This window comes from Drosophila santomea, chromosome 2R, assembly GCF_016746245.2.
Source record: "Drosophila santomea strain STO CAGO 1482 chromosome 2R, Prin_Dsan_1.1, whole genome shotgun sequence".
NCBI lineage: Eukaryota > Metazoa > Arthropoda > Insecta > Diptera > Drosophilidae > Drosophila > Drosophila santomea.
This window is the reverse complement of record NC_053017.2, coordinates 20,291,922-20,307,236: the sequence shown is the minus strand read 5'-3', so window position 1 is coordinate 20,307,236 and position 15,315 is coordinate 20,291,922. Positions and strand designations below refer to the sequence as shown.

General features: G+C 49.2%; 3 protein-coding genes across 17 annotated transcripts; 2 read left to right on the top strand and 1 right to left on the bottom strand.

Moving 5' to 3' along the window:
- Positions 1-253: 253 nt before the first annotated feature.
- LOC120445627 (uridine phosphorylase 1) lies at positions 254-2,285 on the top strand. 3 transcript variants are annotated; one of them, XM_039626153.2, is made up of 5 exons: positions 254-687; positions 801-942; positions 994-1,207; positions 1,258-1,941; positions 1,999-2,285. In XM_039626153.2, the coding sequence occupies exons 2-5, from the start codon at positions 908-910 to the stop codon at positions 2,197-2,199; spliced, it is 1,134 nt and encodes a 377-aa protein (XP_039482087.1). In that variant the 5' UTR covers positions 254-687; positions 801-907; the 3' UTR covers positions 2,200-2,285. The 3 variants fall into 3 exon arrangements, with proteins under 3 accessions (XP_039482087.1, XP_039482086.1, XP_039482088.1); XM_039626152.2 differs by having other exon boundaries at positions 259-687; positions 1,008-1,207; XM_039626154.2 differs by lacking the exon at positions 254-687 and having other exon boundaries at positions 795-942.
- LOC120445624 (receptor expression-enhancing protein 1) lies at positions 2,273-9,172 on the bottom strand. Of its 13 annotated transcripts, none has more exons than XM_039626143.2 (8): positions 8,636-9,172; positions 7,082-7,154; positions 6,807-7,004; positions 6,621-6,734; positions 4,275-4,549; positions 4,017-4,143; positions 3,155-3,947; positions 2,273-2,804 (listed from the first exon to the last, which is right to left on the bottom strand). In XM_039626143.2, the coding sequence occupies exons 1-8, from the start codon at positions 8,665-8,667 to the stop codon at positions 2,785-2,787; spliced, it is 1,632 nt and encodes a 543-aa protein (XP_039482077.1). In that variant the 5' UTR covers positions 8,668-9,172; the 3' UTR covers positions 2,273-2,784. The 13 variants fall into 13 exon arrangements, with proteins under 13 accessions (XP_039482077.1, XP_039482075.1, XP_039482076.1 ...); XM_039626141.2 differs by having other exon boundaries at positions 3,038-3,950; positions 8,636-9,171; XM_039626142.2 differs by having other exon boundaries at positions 3,038-3,947; positions 8,636-9,170.
- A 325-nt stretch (positions 9,173-9,497) lies between these two features.
- On the top strand, positions 9,498-15,311 carry LOC120445623 (nuclear pore complex protein Nup214). Its single transcript, XM_039626136.1, has 8 exons — positions 9,498-9,625; positions 9,681-9,819; positions 9,877-11,612; positions 11,666-11,847; positions 11,904-12,245; positions 12,302-13,500; positions 13,594-15,115; positions 15,183-15,311. The coding sequence occupies exons 1-8, from the start codon at positions 9,590-9,592 to the stop codon at positions 15,205-15,207; spliced, it is 5,181 nt and encodes a 1,726-aa protein (XP_039482070.1). The 5' UTR covers positions 9,498-9,589; the 3' UTR covers positions 15,208-15,311.
- Positions 15,312-15,315: the final 4 nt, after the last annotated feature.

Genomic DNA, 15,315 nt, shown 5'->3' with positions numbered 1-15,315 from the left:
TCTCTCCTTCTCGCTCACGCAACCAGTTTACCGGCGATTTCCACAACTGCAGCTGCGGCAACACATGGCACAGGCAGCTGATGGGAATGGGGCTGGGGGCTCTCTTTTCGCTTATGTGCTCACGCCGCTTTCTTTGCTCTTCTGCCCTGTGTGCAGTTCGCGTACCAGCACACACACATACATAGGTACATACGGGCGCGCTAAGTGAATACATTCATACGTACAGCGTGCTGCGAGGTACAGTCGCCGCTAATGGTGAAAACTGGCCGTGCGAAAAGGCTGAAAGGCGGCTGGCAGAGAGCGTGAGGGAGAGGAAGAGAGCGGGCCTGTGGTGGGGTGGCAACTTCAACTTCGCCGGCTGCACTTGGCAACAAGTCTGTCTGCAAGCAACTGCGACTCCAATTGAGGGTCAAGGTCAGCGCTCGCGCATCAGCTGCTGCGCATGTGTGACGACTACGACTGCGGCCGCGACGGTGGCTCCGCGAAAGCTGCGCTCCGAGTTTCTGGAGCCGCACGCGGATGGGCAAGAAGCAGAGAGAGGTTGGCAGGCCGGTTTGGCCACTTTTCGCTGTCCTCCATACTTAAGTGCGGTGCGATCGCGGGACGACCAAGTAAACGCCGCATTTACTTAGGCCTACGAGGGGCGTTAAGAAAGTTCTCATCTGCATATGATTGGCGCGCATACGGGTAAAGATACAAATGTATCCCAAATTTCGGAATACGAAGAATACTCTGTACCTTTTATGTATATATTACTAGATATAGTAGTCGCAATATCTGACAACTTTCGATATTTCCAGCATAAATTCAAACACTAAATACAACTTATTCCGAAAGTGAGCCAAAATTGCCGTTAAGTACAATATAAAATTCAAAAAATGCCCAAAAGCAATGGCAATGACTGCACATGCCGTTTGGCCAACGAGGTGGGCCAGCTAAAGGGTGACTACATTGAGTTTAGATGGGAATCCCCCGAGATCCCTCATAATACAGACCGCATCCCATAGTCATTGTGAATGCCCAGAGCAGGACGCTCGCCAAGCTGGTCCGCCAGATGAAGGAAGGCTGCAAAAAGGATGAGGAGGCCAAGGAGTCCACTTTGTGCGGTCTGAATCCCTGCCTGAAGTGCCTGCAGCCAGACATATTGTACCACCTGGGCCTGAGCACGGATACCACCGACTTTCCCAAGGTTTTTGGGGATGTGAGGGTTAGTCCTATCCATTACATTTAGATATCTAGTAACTATAAGTTTCATAGTTCGTTTGCATGGGAGGCACTCCGGGTCGGATGGAAAACTTTGCCTACTACGTGATGCAGGAGATCGGGCTGAAGATAAACGCGGCCACCAAGCTACGGAACATATCGGAGGCCGGCCAGCGATTCTCCTTGTTCAAGGTGGGTCCCGTGCTCTGTGCCAGCCACGGAATGGGATGCCCCTCGATCTCCATCCTGCTGCACGAACTCATCAAGATGATGTACCACGCCAAGTGCAAGGATCCCGTCTTCATTCGAATTGGCACCAGCGGCGGTATTGGCGTTGAGCCCGGAACCGTGATCATCACCTCCGAGGCGATTGATGGGCGCTTAAATCCCGCCCACGAGATCCTCGTGCACGGCGTCAGTGTCCAGCATGCCAGCCAGCTGGATGAGAGTCTAGCCGATGAAATCAAGATGTGCCACGATCCCTGCAAGGACACTTATGAGGCCGTCATTGGCCGAACCCTGTGCGCCCATGATTTCTACGAGGGCCAGTCGCGCTTGGATGGAGCTTTTTGCGAGTACACGCCCGAAATGAAGAAGACCTACTTGGAGCAGCTGCAGAGCCAGGAGGTGAAGAACATCGAGATGGAGAGCTTGGCCTTTGCCGCTCTCACCAGTCGGGCCAACATCAGGGGCGCAGTCGTCTGTGTGGCCATCCTGAATCGCCTGAATGGGGATCAAGTGAGTTCAATGCCGTATATTATAGTAATATTATCTTTGAACTAAAACCCAACTTAGATCAAAACGCCACATGAGGTTCTGTCCAAGTGGGAGAAGCGACCCCAGGAGCTTGTGGCCCGCTACATACGCAAGACTCTGTACTATAACAAAAATGACGATGACTCGGAGCAGCCGGAGGACGAGACCGAAGGAGCAGCAGCTGGGACTGGGGCTGGAGCTGGGGACACCCAAAAGGCGCCTGCAGAGGAAGCCGAGTAATCTAGTCCTTCGTATCTAGGTAAACGAATGTGCCATAGAAGCTCAAAGTTTCGATCATTAAACACACGTCTTGTTGTTCAGTTCAATGGTATAGATTCTTTTATTAAATGTTCAATTATAATATTAGGAATTTATGCTACACAATTGATAGGTTTCTTCGGGTTTCATTTTTGGTTAGTACAGCTGTTGCAGAACCTTTGGATAGAGGCTAGGAGACTCGCTTAACGCTAAACTAGTCACGAAATGAGTACCAATGGCAACCAGGACGAACTGCGCCTGGAGCTCTAATCAGAATCACAAACAAAGTACACAATGCATGCGCATATATAGCTAATATTATCATAATCTGTATCGATATCCGTATTAAGTTACAATTTAAACTAAAACATGAGGTTCTGGTTCTATGGATTTCACTGTCCGCCCACCATCACCACCTAAGTCAACATACTGACGACGATGGGCAGTCTATAGCCGATGCTCCACTACTTCTCCGACTTGTTGCGCGTTTTCATCTGGCCAGTGGCGCCATTTCCACCCTGGGATCTGTCCGATTTCCGGCTGCTGGACCGAGGCAAGGTGGTGCAGCTAGCAGACATGGATTTGTCCTGCAATAAGTAAAGAAAATAGATCAAAGGTTAGAGTCTGAATCTCGCTTGGAACATTTTAACAACATGCTGCAAATCCTTAAGTCTGGGGGTTAGTAACGCAACTGTACAGAAAGATAATGCCATATTGGGGGCCATGGAAGTTAGAGGCGGAGCAGAAGTCGCCCGGCGGTGAGCGAAACATAACACTGGGATGATGAGAGCTTCGAAAACGGGCTTGCGGCTGGGCTTACTTCAAATCTGTGTCTCTTTGGCCGCCAGCTGCTCATCCTCGTGCTGCTGCTGCTGGCTGGGATTAGCTTTGTTACGCAGCACATTAGCTTTGATATTCTTGAACAGTTGTCCGATACCTGACTTGCGTTCCAAGCTGCCCGTCGATGTCTGGCTGATGGCGTCCGGTTGGGGACTCAGTGAGTGCTTCTTCGGTGGCAGAGGCGGCGGTGGAGCACGTCCCTTGCCATGATTGGCCTTGGGCCGCAAGTAGGGTGATGGTGAGGCTGATATAGAGGGCTCTGGTTCTAGTTGGGCACGGAAACTGTGCTTAATCTCCTCCAGAGTCTCGCGCATTTCACGAGGCGACATTGGACGCGGCCGCTCCGACAGAAAAGGATCTGGAGCAGATGCCGAAGCGCTTAGAACCAACACAAATGGGTCTATTGGTGGATGGACATAAGGCTTGCTTTGGGCAGATAACCCTGAATCAGCAGTTTCAGCAGATCCATTGGGAGTTTGGATTTGACTTGTATCCAATTGTATCTGCTGGCTTAAATCCTCCATGTTCTTAGCATCCACTTCATCTGGGACGCTTTTAGTTGTTTCTTCAAACAATGCATCTTCAAACGGCTCCTCTTCTATAGAATTATGCTTCCGATCTTGCGGCAACACCTTTTCCTCCTTCCTTGCATCGTTGACCACCAATTCATTTATGTGCTCTTCCATCAAAGGCAAGGCTTCATAAAAGGCCTCATCCTCCGCATCATCGTTCTCCTCCTTCGCCACCTCTTTCACATCCAGGTGAGGGATGCTTTCAAAACTCTCCACAATTTTTAGTTCTTGAGCTCGAGGAACTGAGTTCTCCCCACGTGCACCTTGAAAATACAGCTGGTTGTCTAAGTAGACCTCGTCTCTCATCTCTTCCAGCAACTGCTAACCAACACCAATCTCTAAACGGATTAAGATAGTTCCAACAAGAAGAACTGAAATCATTCCTACCTCATTGCGTTTGGACTTGACTCGACCCTTGGAAGCGTTTGTCATGGAGGAGGTGCGACTGAGACCACTCACAGGTTCGGCACTCGAGTAGCCAGAGCTGATGTCATCCTGGCTGCGAATGTTGTAGCTGGAATGGATACGAAGTAATTAGATTAGATAGCAATAGCAAGATGACAAGGTGCTTTAAATTCGACAAAATTCCACAAATTTAAAGAATTATGTGCGATTTGTAGTACTGAGTGTATAATAATGACTCACTTGAAATCTCCTGCATTCTTGGCGGTCACATCCACCTCCGTAAAATACATGCCCGTGGAGTGGCGTGTTCCGCTGCCGGATCTGCCCACAGGCGTCTGATTTCTTGGCCTCAGGAGACGCGCTCCCGGGGCATTCGAACGCATGACCACCGCCGACGATGTCATCGAGGACATCATCACGTTGTCCAGCTCATCCTGGGTGCGATGCATATCCGGTTCGCTGAGATCGCTGAGGCTGTAGCTCCGCTTGATCGTCTGCACCAGATTACCGCCTCCCTTCAGTGGAGCAATGGTGTTAGGTGGGAGCAATGGTGTCGTGGATGATGGAGTAGAGCACAAGAGTTAACATTTGAATAATTTAATTTTAACTACAACTAATCGAAAAACTTAGGTGTAAACGTAGTTATAATACATGATTGGAAAAAAATAAAACTGCAATTGGGCGACAGTGTTAATGTGATGAAGTGTACGTGTCTCGCTGAGTGTTTAAAATTCGGTTGTTCGCTGAGTATCTGTTTGCTTGATGGCAGCCATCTTCAGTAGTTTTCCACATCCACTTCGGGCGTGGGATCGCGCAGCTTGCGCCGAGAGCGGATCACACTGGAGCTGGAGCTGCCGGCGGCCTCCATATCGTTGTTTTTCTGGCCACGTTTGCCCGCAGCTCTGGCGGTACCTGCGGCACGACGTGGCTGAGCCTTCCGGACGGGCAAGTCTCGGAGACGTGCTGCTCCGGCATCGCCCAGGGACTCATCTTCGTGCTCCACCTCCTCGCTGACCTCCCGAATAACCAGTCGCCTGGTCTCGGCCCTCGGCTCGTAGATCGTCTCCGTGTAGCTCTCGATGCTGCTCAGGGAACTGGCCCTCGGCAGCCAGTTGTCCGTGCTGTCCATCATGTCCTGGCCCCGGGACAGCTCATCCGCGGAATGGGAGTTCTGCAGGCCGCGTCCATGGCCAGATGGCGCCGTGGTCAGCGCATAGGTCTAGCGGTAAGCGGGTTAGTGGCAATCGAGCGGTGCAGGCAGGTGCGTTGGGTTTAGTTGGGATTTTGAGTTTTGTTTGGTGGGTTAAATGCAAAGAAACATAAGTGAAAAAACGAAAAAGTTAATTAAAATAGAGGCAACGCAAAAGTCTCAAATTGAAATGAATTGCAGCTGGGTCAAATGAAGCGCATACACACACGCTCAAGATATGTCTCATGCCCGGCATCTATTTATATTTGTATGCCCTACCCTAGAGGCGATTCGGAATTGGAATTAGAATTGTGCAACTGTGCAACTGGGCAACTGAGAAGGCGACAACGGCGATGGGCGAGCGGAATCGGCGGAATGCAAATGTGGAAACAGGAGTGTTCGGCAGATGTCTTGGAGGAACCAAACATATATATTTTTGTTTCGAGGCAAAACGAGTTTCTTTGTCTAGAAACAAAGAAATAAAGCTCCCTTTTTAAATAAAGAACCCATTAGAATGAACAGTCATAGGTAAAAACAAGTATGTATTCTCCCTTTCCTATCCCGCATTTGAACAGATGTCTTTGTCAGTCAACAAAGAAAGTTCAAGTGTTCCAGTCATTAGATGATTAACTCAGATTCTTTGTTAAAAATCGTATTGAGTAGCCCTAAGGAATGTGCAACTGGACCAGCTAAACGAATCACTTGCACCTTTCATTCTATATTTTGTCTATTCTTTGACCTACATCAAGGAGCATTAGTTCATCATTCGGTGGCTGCACTTCAGATGCCATAAACTCTGTTGCAGCCCACAAGTGACTTGGCCCACATCTGAATTGTTTACAAACAGTTGTGAATTGCGGCGAGTATCTGGGATCTTTGGCATGGGTTTGTTCAGATTTTGTTTTTATTACATTATTTCAACATGTTGATTTATCGTTCAGCGTGCATCACGTATAGTATATATAGTGATCGGACTACACAAAGAGAAACACACTACAAACTAAACCAAAACAAACACGCAAATGGCACAAAAGAGCATTCCATTCTAGACGTTTAAGCTAAATAATAATAAAAGTAAATGTAAAGAGATGGCGATCAAATGATGAAGGCGATGATGCTGATGATTCCCTGTCGAGGAGCTCCCCGCTTTCTGCTGCAGATTCGCTGACCAGTTGGCGATGATCAAGATGGGCACGCGAGAGTGTTGCGCAAATTTTTCGAATATAGAACAGCAGAAGCTGATGTCTGTTTGCTGCTCACTTTATGCAACGACGCTGGAGGCGATCGAAAATGGCCAAATGAATGTGGTTACCGAGTCGAGTGAGTGTGCGAGAGTGTGGGTGAGTGTATCAATGGGGGCAGTGTGTGGTGTGTGAGGTGTGTGTGGGAAGGATTACCTTGATGGCCGTCTGCATGAGGACATTGGTGGCATAGTTTACTCCCTTGGAGCCCAGCTGCAGGACCGCCGAATAGCCCCGCTCTTTGGCCTGGTTCACGTACTCGTCGATCTCCTGCACAAAGAGAAGAGAATTATGATGTACCGAGCGATCTATATATATACACTCGAGTTTTTCGGGTCCCACCTGTTCGTGGCGCGTCAACATCGGATGCACGAACTTGCGATACAAAGTCGAACTGCCCTTTGTGGCCGGCGAGAGGAGCCAGAACACCAGGGCCACCTTCACCTCGTAGTAGAACGGCAGCCAGGAGATGAATATGTCCGTGAATGTTTCTATGCAGGTGAAAAATGCAAAGACAATCCAGTACATCATCCATTTAACCTGAGGCCAAAGATGAATAACCATCACAATACAGTTGAATGTACAACAATAATCGCTTTACGTGGACAGATACTCACATATTCCTTGACATCCTTGGTCCTGACGGCCTTGTAGGAGGCATAGGCCGGGTACAGGGTGCCGCAGAACAATCTGAAAGCGGGAAACAGTAAACTCTGGGCACAAGTGCGCGGCGCAAGGAATATGACAATCAGCGAGCAGATGCAGGCCGTGTTGAAGGAGAGGCATGGCAAAGGACAGCGCTGCAGCAGCTCCAGCAATCGGCCCAGCGCATTTAGGTTCTGGAGAACTTTGGGCGTGGGTGCGGTGGCCAGCGGAACTCGCTCCTCCACTATGTAGGCTCCGCCGTACTCATTCTCGGGAAAATCGCTGTCCAGCGAGCTCAGCGAGTCGCCCAGCTGATACAGCGGATATGGGGCCCGTTGCCGCTGCTGCTGTTGTTGTGGAGCGTAGATAAACTTTGGATACACGGGTATCACGTCCTCTGGCTGGTCCTCGAGCGAGTAGCTGCGTCCGTAGACGGTGCCCGGCGGTTGACGTAGGCGGCGGAGATTAGCTGGCCGCTGGTAGAAGAGCGGCTGCTCCTGCTGATAGATTGGCCTCATGGCAACGGGGATGCATTGCCCGCAGCGCGGATCGCAGATCGTTCCTGGCCGCTAGAACGCCGAGCAGAGACTGCCGGAGCTCGGCATCTAACGCTCAGGCGGGGGGTCTATTAATAAACCCACGATCGGGTCTAGAGAGAACCAGCAATAGAGGAGCACTCAATGTTTACACGGAGGAATGCGCCGCAGTTCGGGAACTAGCGACAGATGCGTTCAAGAATGTAGCACCACCAAGTCCCAAGACATTTAAATCTTTAAGTTGGGAAGGGTATTGGTAATCGATTTTATAATTTAGATAAACTATATATCTTGACATTGAGTATGATGTTATATATTTTTTTTAACTAGAGTCCAGGCTCTTAGAAAAATACTATTATATTTTATGTATCACCAGTATAGCGTACATATCTAGCTTTTACTATATTGTGTGCTCGAACAAAGGAGCTGCTAGCAAGCTGGCCGCGACTGTGCCACTTTATGGGCAAGCGTTGAGTTGCCAATTCGACCGCGATCTATAAATATTGACAACAATAGCGGAGTCAAAGAGAGTCGCCGGGTCGCCGACAGGCTATATCCACATGTTCTGCACCCAAATCGGGCGACACGAGTGCGTCGGCCTCGGAAACCCAGAGACTCAGAAGCTCGGAAAGTTGCAACTCCAAATTATGAGTTCAATTGAGGGTTACACACACACAGGCCGCACACACTCGCGCACAAGTGAACGGTACTTTGCGACAGCTGATTAATAAACAAACAATCCGGCGGCAATCAGAGAATCGAGGAACCACGGAAATGTATAAAAATCAGAAATCAAAAGCGTGACGCCCACACAATTAGGAATCGACGACGAGTTTCGTAGGTGCTTGCTTTTCTCGGTTTTGAAGGCCGAGCTTGAAAAGTTAGTTTTATTTTTTGGGGGTCAGCAGCTGCAGCGCTCTCACTCGCACTCGCACTCACCTGCGGGGGCTGTGAAGTTGGGGATTGCTATAGTAATCGGTTATTACTCACATTATAAGCCGCGAAAACAGACTGCTGATCATCTTGGTGGCCGCCTGACTGCTCTTGGTGAAAATTTGCAGGGTATTCAATTAGTCCACTCCGTTATCCTTGCCTTTCCTTTTCAACCCTAATTTTCACCTGCAATTTCCTCGACTTTTTCCGTAAATTATATGATTTTTGGGGATACTTTTTGTGCAATTTCGAAATAAACTTCACAGACTTTTGTTCAACTCGATAACAATTTCATTTACTTTTTGGTTACTGCGATTGGATTCGGAGGACTTCGAGATTAATTGGCTACGCAATTTTTAGCACCGTGTTGCGTCGCCTCTGGATAATTGCGAATCGCCAGCTCGACCTCAACTACATGGCTTTGTGCAATCTCAGTCGAAACAGCCGATGCTTTGTGCCCTGTTTTGCAACTGCATTCGCATTGCCCGCGAACAAATCGCTTTTGTTTAATTCTCAGCAAACAAAAAGAAACGCTTGCAGGACAGAGACAGACGAACAACAACAAAGCTGCTGCGCTAGCGATGTGTTGAAATTTTCGTTCTCGCACATACTGCCAAAACAAAATACCGCATGCAAAAATACCAACCAGATGCAAATGCCATATGGTTACACTGTAAGACTAAAGCGGTAAGTTGCTAATTCCAGCCAATTTGTTTTTTTAGCTAACAATTATATGAAAAAACAATTCTCAAAGCTTATTTAATACCATTTTAAAATCTTTTTTTCGTTATATGTGTGAAATCAATGTCAGATATAACAACGTTTTGTACATTTGCTTGAATGTGGTGGGTTTACTGTGGTAAGTTAGTTGAAAGTGACCGTACTGCAAGTGGCGCGCTTTTTGTTTCTCAACGTTTTCGGCGATCTAAATTTGCAGCCACACCATCAACTCGAATGGCAAATTGACAAGCCGCACATAATTTGGTGAAATAAGAGTAAAAACAAACGAAAATGGCGCAAAATGCACCAGACTGTAAGGACACGCAGGTGAGTACAATTGCATCACACGGAAATGTCAAACATTCAATTGGTTTTGCCGCAGGATTTTCAATTTAAGCTGCACGACAAGTTTGTGGCGTTCAAAAAATGCGGCGATCCCCGCAGCAATGTGAACCTTCTGGCGGTCTCCAGCAGCCGGGGATTGCTCTTTGCGGGCAGTCCAGCGCAGCCGGAACTTAAGGGTAATATAGCTTGGATCCCTAGCTAAATATGTATATGTAACCTGGCTCTCCTTGCAGTGATCATTGTGAAGGATTTGGCCAACGCAAAAAGCACAGGCCAACAGCCGCAGGCGCGTCTTGTGCCGCTGCCCAGTATTCCGAATTACATTGCCTGCAGCTCCGATGGCAACCTGCTGGCCGTGAATCACACCCAGAACGGCACCAGCCTGCTTAGCATATATGCGGTGCCAACGTTCATGACCCCTGATGTACGTCCTGTTTACAATATTCGCCTGGCCGCCGAGGATCACGTGCACGCCGTCCAGCTGCTCTGGAATCCCGTGCTGCCCAACAGCCTGGCCGTTGTTTTGAGCAACGGAGCACTCGGGATGTATGCCCTGAAGGAGGGCGGAAACTTTGAAATGCACTCGCTGGACAAGAATCAACAAGTTAAATGCGGCTGTTGGTCGCCTAAGGGCAAACAGATAGTTCTTGGTTTTCCCGGCGGCAAGGTGCAGCAGTTCAAGCCGGATCTGACGCCGGCCAAGACGCTTTTGTGTCCTCCGAATATACACGATGCCCCCTTTGACACCATTGCCATCCAGTGGTTGTCGACTTTCCAGTTTGCGGTGATCTTTCTGCAGCATGGGGAGGACTGTAACCCCTCGCTGTACATCCTAAATGCTCCCAAGGCAGGGGCGCCCAGCTATACTAACTACTATGACATCTGCTACAGCATGAACGGCCCGAGAAACCATCAGTTTCTCTTTAGCCATGTGCCCCAGTGGAATCTGCTGCTCGTAGTCTCGGCCAATGGCGTGGAGGTGGGCATCATGGGAACATCAGAAGCTGGCGATACACCCACTTGGCAGCAGTTTACATTGCTGGATGAGGCCCGCATTGAAATGCCCCTAAGTGAGGACAAGGAGGAGACCTTTCCGCTGGGCTTTGCCTTCGACACCTCCTCAACGCACCAGCTGACGATAAACGAGCAAAAGCTGCAGACCATGCCCATGGTGCATGTTTTAAGTTCAGATGGATTATTGCTCTCCTTCGACTTTCTAAATGTGCTGCCGACAGCGGTGTCAGTTTGTTCGCCACCTCCTCCAGTGGCAGATACTTCTGGGCAGTTCAGGCCGCTCAACACGCTGCTTCCTATTGAGGAAAAGGAGCAGCCAGCTGTGGCAGCCAGTCCGCCCTCCAAGGCTCCTGCTGCAACTCCTGCTGCTTCCTCGGACATATCCTTTGCCTTTACACCGAATACCGTGACATCAACTCCAGCTCCATCGAAGGATAAGCCCCCATCGCTGTTTTCTGGCTTTGGAGCTGCTGCACCGAAGGCACCTGCTCCGCAGCTATCATTTGGCACTGCTCCGACTTCCACTCCACTTTCGTTTGGTGCTCCAGCTGCCAATGCAGCCAAGCCAACAACACCATTTGGTGGATTTGGCACTCAAGGAACAGCTACGACTATGGGTACCATGTTTTCTGCTCCAGGAACAAATACCTTTGGTGGAATGGCATTAAACAAACCAGCTGTTAGCAGTGTGACACCCCGAACGATGGCATCAGGGCCAACAGCTCCAGCAGCTGCAGCTGTTTCTGCTCCTGCAAACAAACCACTATACACGGTTCCTCCAACATTCGCAACAGTGGACACAAAACCAGCTACATCAGCGCCACCAACTGCAGAAGAAAGTCTTAAGCCTGATGACACCGAGCCTATTATCAAGGACATGATTGCGCTACAAATTGAGGCCTTTAGCCAGGATATCCAAAAGCAGAAGGACCAGACTATGCAACTCCTCAAGGGCGTAAGTACTTATGATTTTACACTGTTTCATGTATACATGTTGTTATTCCTCAGATTGCAGCACCATCTGCTTTGAGGGCATACGCCAAGAGACTGGATGATCTCCAGGAGCTAAATGAACAAGCCAAGGATGTGGAGTTCGAGTTGGATGTACAGGGATTGCGACACGGTCTTAATGAGGCATATGCCATTGTAGCAGAGTGCCGTGGAAAACTGGAGATTTATAGGAAACCAGAGTGGGTAACAGACTCTTTGAATATATAACCTAGTTTAAATCCTTATTTTCGTTTAGGATTACGCGTTTAATGAACTCAAGTTCCTGCGATCCAGCAGGCCGTCGCATGTTAGCGCGTCTTCAGAGCTACGTGGCTGCCAATGAAGCCCAGTTGCGTCTTGCCCAGCAGCATGTCGATGTGCAGTGGGAACAGTTTCAGGATGTTGTGCGGCGCAATTCGAAGTCTCGCATGCACATGCCTTGCCTAGAGGGAATCTATCAAAGACTGACAAAACTTCAAAACCTCGCTTCTGACCAGCGAATTCTTCAAAACAACATCAAGGCCAAACTTAAGGAGCGCGGATTGCTTCAGGCCGCACTGCTAGACCAGGAGAAAAGTCGCACCCGCACCAACGAAGCGTTAGTAGAATTGATTATTATCTCTATCTTTATGCAACGGTAACTTTTTTATTTAGAGTGGATACATTGGCCGACTCCATTCTGTCGATGAGTCTTAGCCAAGTAGTGGACTCTAATGCAGCCAAACTCACTCAACAAAGACTAAAAAAAATCCGTAACGTTGTCCAGCTGCAGAAGATCAACGTTATTTGTCCCCAGCGTCCGGATCGAGTGGGGCTCAAGTCGGAGGTTATTTTGGAAACCAAACGTAGGGCGGAGCAGATTAAGAAGGCAGCAGCCAAGCCTATAACAGCTAACAAATACACACAAGCAGCAGTGGCACCGCCTCCCAAACCAGCTGTGGCATCCACGCCAGCTGTAGCACCGATGCCACAAGCTAATCTGGCTGTGGCTCCTCCGATTCCAAAACCAATGCCATCTAAACCGTCCGTTGTGGAAAAACCTGGAGTGCCCACACATCCCACTACTCCAGTGGCTACGTCATTTTCCTTCAGCCAAAGCAGTCCGTTTGTAAAGACATCTACTGTGACGCCAACGACAAATACTCTGACTCCTGGAGAAGCTGCCAAGCCGGGTCTATCCATGTTCGGCGGCTTGGGCAGTACTAGTGGCAGCTTTAGTTTTGGCGGTGGTGGTGCCAAGTCGGCGCTCTCATTTGGATCAGGATCGCCAGCCGTGGCAGCTCCCACACCAAAACCAAATCCGTTAGCAGCGGTCGAGAAACCTGCACCAGAGCCGACTAAGCCCAAAGAACAGCAAGCAACTCTGGAATTCAAGGCGGTGAAACCCGAAACTGAGGAATCAAAACTGCCACCCCAAACACCAAAGGCTGAAACAGAAAACAAATCCTTTGGATTTGGCGGATTTACCGGTACTGGAGGTGCTGTCGGAAATGCTTCCAGCTCCCCGTTCAGTTTTGGTGGGTTGGGCTCATCTCTGGGCTTCGGGGGAACAGCCGCAACGGTTCAAAAATCGGAACCTTCCAGCACCACAGCCACTAGTGCAGGCACATCAGCTTCAACTGCACCATTTGGCATGTCCTCGGCAGCTTTCACAAAACCATCGAACGCTGAACCGAGCAACACTGTGACTAGCAGCACAACCATCATTACCAGCAAGCCCACGCCCTTAATTGCTTCGATCAGTGCAACTGATGCTCCTTCAGTGACCACAACAAAAGCAGTGACCAACAGCTCGGATCCTATTGGCGGCCTCTTCAGCTCTGTGAACATTTGCAAGCCCAACACTCAAGCAGGTAAGATATATTTTTCTATAACATTAGATCAATAAATTATACATACATTTATATCCTTATTTGTTATACACTATTTTATCTTTTACCTTGCAGATACCACCAAACCAGCCAACATTTTTGGAGGTCTTAACAGCGGATCAACCTCTGGTACCTTTTCGTTTGGCGGTGGAAATGCGGATGCCTCAAAGGGATTATTTGGTAGTAACAACACAGTGTCTACAGCCACAACAGCTCCCACAAGTGTGACAGAGGCGAAAACCAAAACTGATCCTATTTCAACCACTGCATCAGCTAATTCAACTACTACCACCACGACTGCTGTATCAAGTCCAGCAGTAATTCCTCCGGCAGTGACCCCAGCAGTTCCGGCAACATCTAGCACAACGGTAACATCCAGCACTGCTGTTCCTGGCAGCGCGTTCTCCTTCTCCAATGCATTCAGCAATTTAAGTGCGGGAGGTGCTGCAGCTCCAACTACCACCGCGCCTGCTCCCTTAGCTGCCAACAGCTCCACCGCAACTACCGCCAGTAACTCGTCGACCTCAGTGTTTGGTGGTGGCTTTGCAGCAGCAACATCAACAGCGGCTCCGGTAGCTAATCCCTTCCAATCAGCTGCAAAAAGTCCCATTTCGAGTGGAAACATTTTTGGCAGTATACCCAAGCCGGATACCAGCGTTTTTGGAGGAGCTACTGCTACTACTGCTCCTTCGAATACCACGGCTGCGGCAACACCAGCTGCTACAGCAGCTGCACCACCAGCAGGTCTCTTTGCGTCGGCCGCGATCAGCAATCCTTCGCCGTTTGGAAGTCCCACGACTGCAGCACCCGCTTCTGGCGGAAACATTTTTGGTCAAGCTGTTAAGCCAAGTGTCTTTGGGCAACCAGCACAAACAGGAGATAGCGGAGGATCTATTTTTGGTGGCGGATCAGCCAGTTCACCTTTTGGATCGAGCTCAATTTTTGGTGGAAGTAATGCGCAGAGCGCAGTCGGTGCCCCGACTGCAGGAAGTACTTCAATCTTTGGCCAAAATGTGTTTGGTCAATCAGCAGCAGCTGCACCGGCAGCAGGTGGAAATATATTCTCCAATCCCGTCGGCTCCCCGCAACCTTCTGCCTTTGGTGGCGGAGGAAACTCGATTTTCGGTTCACCAGCAACCGCTGCAGCTACGCCTGCCTCTGGCGGATCGATCTTTGGCGGTGGCAGCAGCTCTGGTGGATTTGGCTCCTTTACGCAGACTACACCAGCTCAGGGTGGCTTTGGTGGTGGATTTGCCCAGGGCGGCGGGGGATCTGTTGCCCAGACAGGTTTTGGATCACCTCAAGCCCCACAGCAACCATCGACACCAGGTGGGTTTGGGGCCAAGCCCGTTTTTGGTGGATCCCCGGCATTCGGAGCAAGTCCGACCTTTGGTGGAGGTGCCACCTTTGGCAGTCCGAAAGGATTTGGTGGATTTGGGGGTGCCACCCCGGTAGCCTCTCCTCCAGCCTTTGGTGCTGCTGCAAAGCCGACACAAGGAAACATTTTCGAAACGTTGGGCGGACAGGAATCGGGTCTCTCTTTCGGAAATCTTGCTCAGACAGGAAACTCAAATACGCAGAAACCAGCCTTTGGCGGGTAAGTTCTACAGAAATTGTTCTAAGAGTGTATGGTACTGACGCATCATGAACTTTTCTCATTTCAGATCGAGTTTTATGAATTATCGTTGAGTTAATATTGATAATATTCGTGTTGCCTGTTCAGTTTGCATGAGATAAGATTACCATTTAAAACGAAATCATTATTAAAAGTAGTAAAAACTGTGTTTTTTTAATTCA

Excerpts from the sequence above, each read along its gene's own strand:
- LOC120445627 (XM_039626152.2), top strand. The coding sequence starts at position 879 with ATGCCCAAAAGCAATGGCAATGACTGCACATGCCGTTTGGCCAACGAG. Across the intron at positions 943-1,007 it reads CGAGGTGGGCCAGCTAAAGG|TCATTGTGAATGCCCAGAGC; the intron begins GTGACTACATTG and ends CGCATCCCATAG. Across the intron at positions 1,208-1,257 it reads AGGTTTTTGGGGATGTGAGG|TTCGTTTGCATGGGAGGCAC; the intron begins GTTAGTCCTATC and ends TAAGTTTCATAG.
- LOC120445624 (XM_039626137.2), bottom strand. The coding sequence starts at position 7,627 with ATGAGGCCAATCTATCAGCAGGAGCAGCCGCTCTTCTACCAGCGGCCA. Across the intron at positions 6,735-6,806 it reads TGTTGACGCGCCACGAACAG|GAGATCGACGAGTACGTGAA; the intron begins GTGGGACCCGAA and ends CTCTTTGTGCAG. Across the intron at positions 4,144-4,274 it reads AAGAATGCAGGAGATTTCAA|CTACAACATTCGCAGCCAGG; the intron begins GTGAGTCATTAT and ends TATCCATTCCAG.
- LOC120445623 (XM_039626136.1), top strand. The coding sequence starts at position 9,590 with ATGGCGCAAAATGCACCAGACTGTAAGGACACGCAG. Across the intron at positions 9,626-9,680 it reads CAGACTGTAAGGACACGCAG|GATTTTCAATTTAAGCTGCA; the intron begins GTGAGTACAATT and ends GTTTTGCCGCAG. Across the intron at positions 15,116-15,182 it reads CAGAAACCAGCCTTTGGCGG|ATCGAGTTTTATGAATTATC; the intron begins GTAAGTTCTACA and ends TTCTCATTTCAG.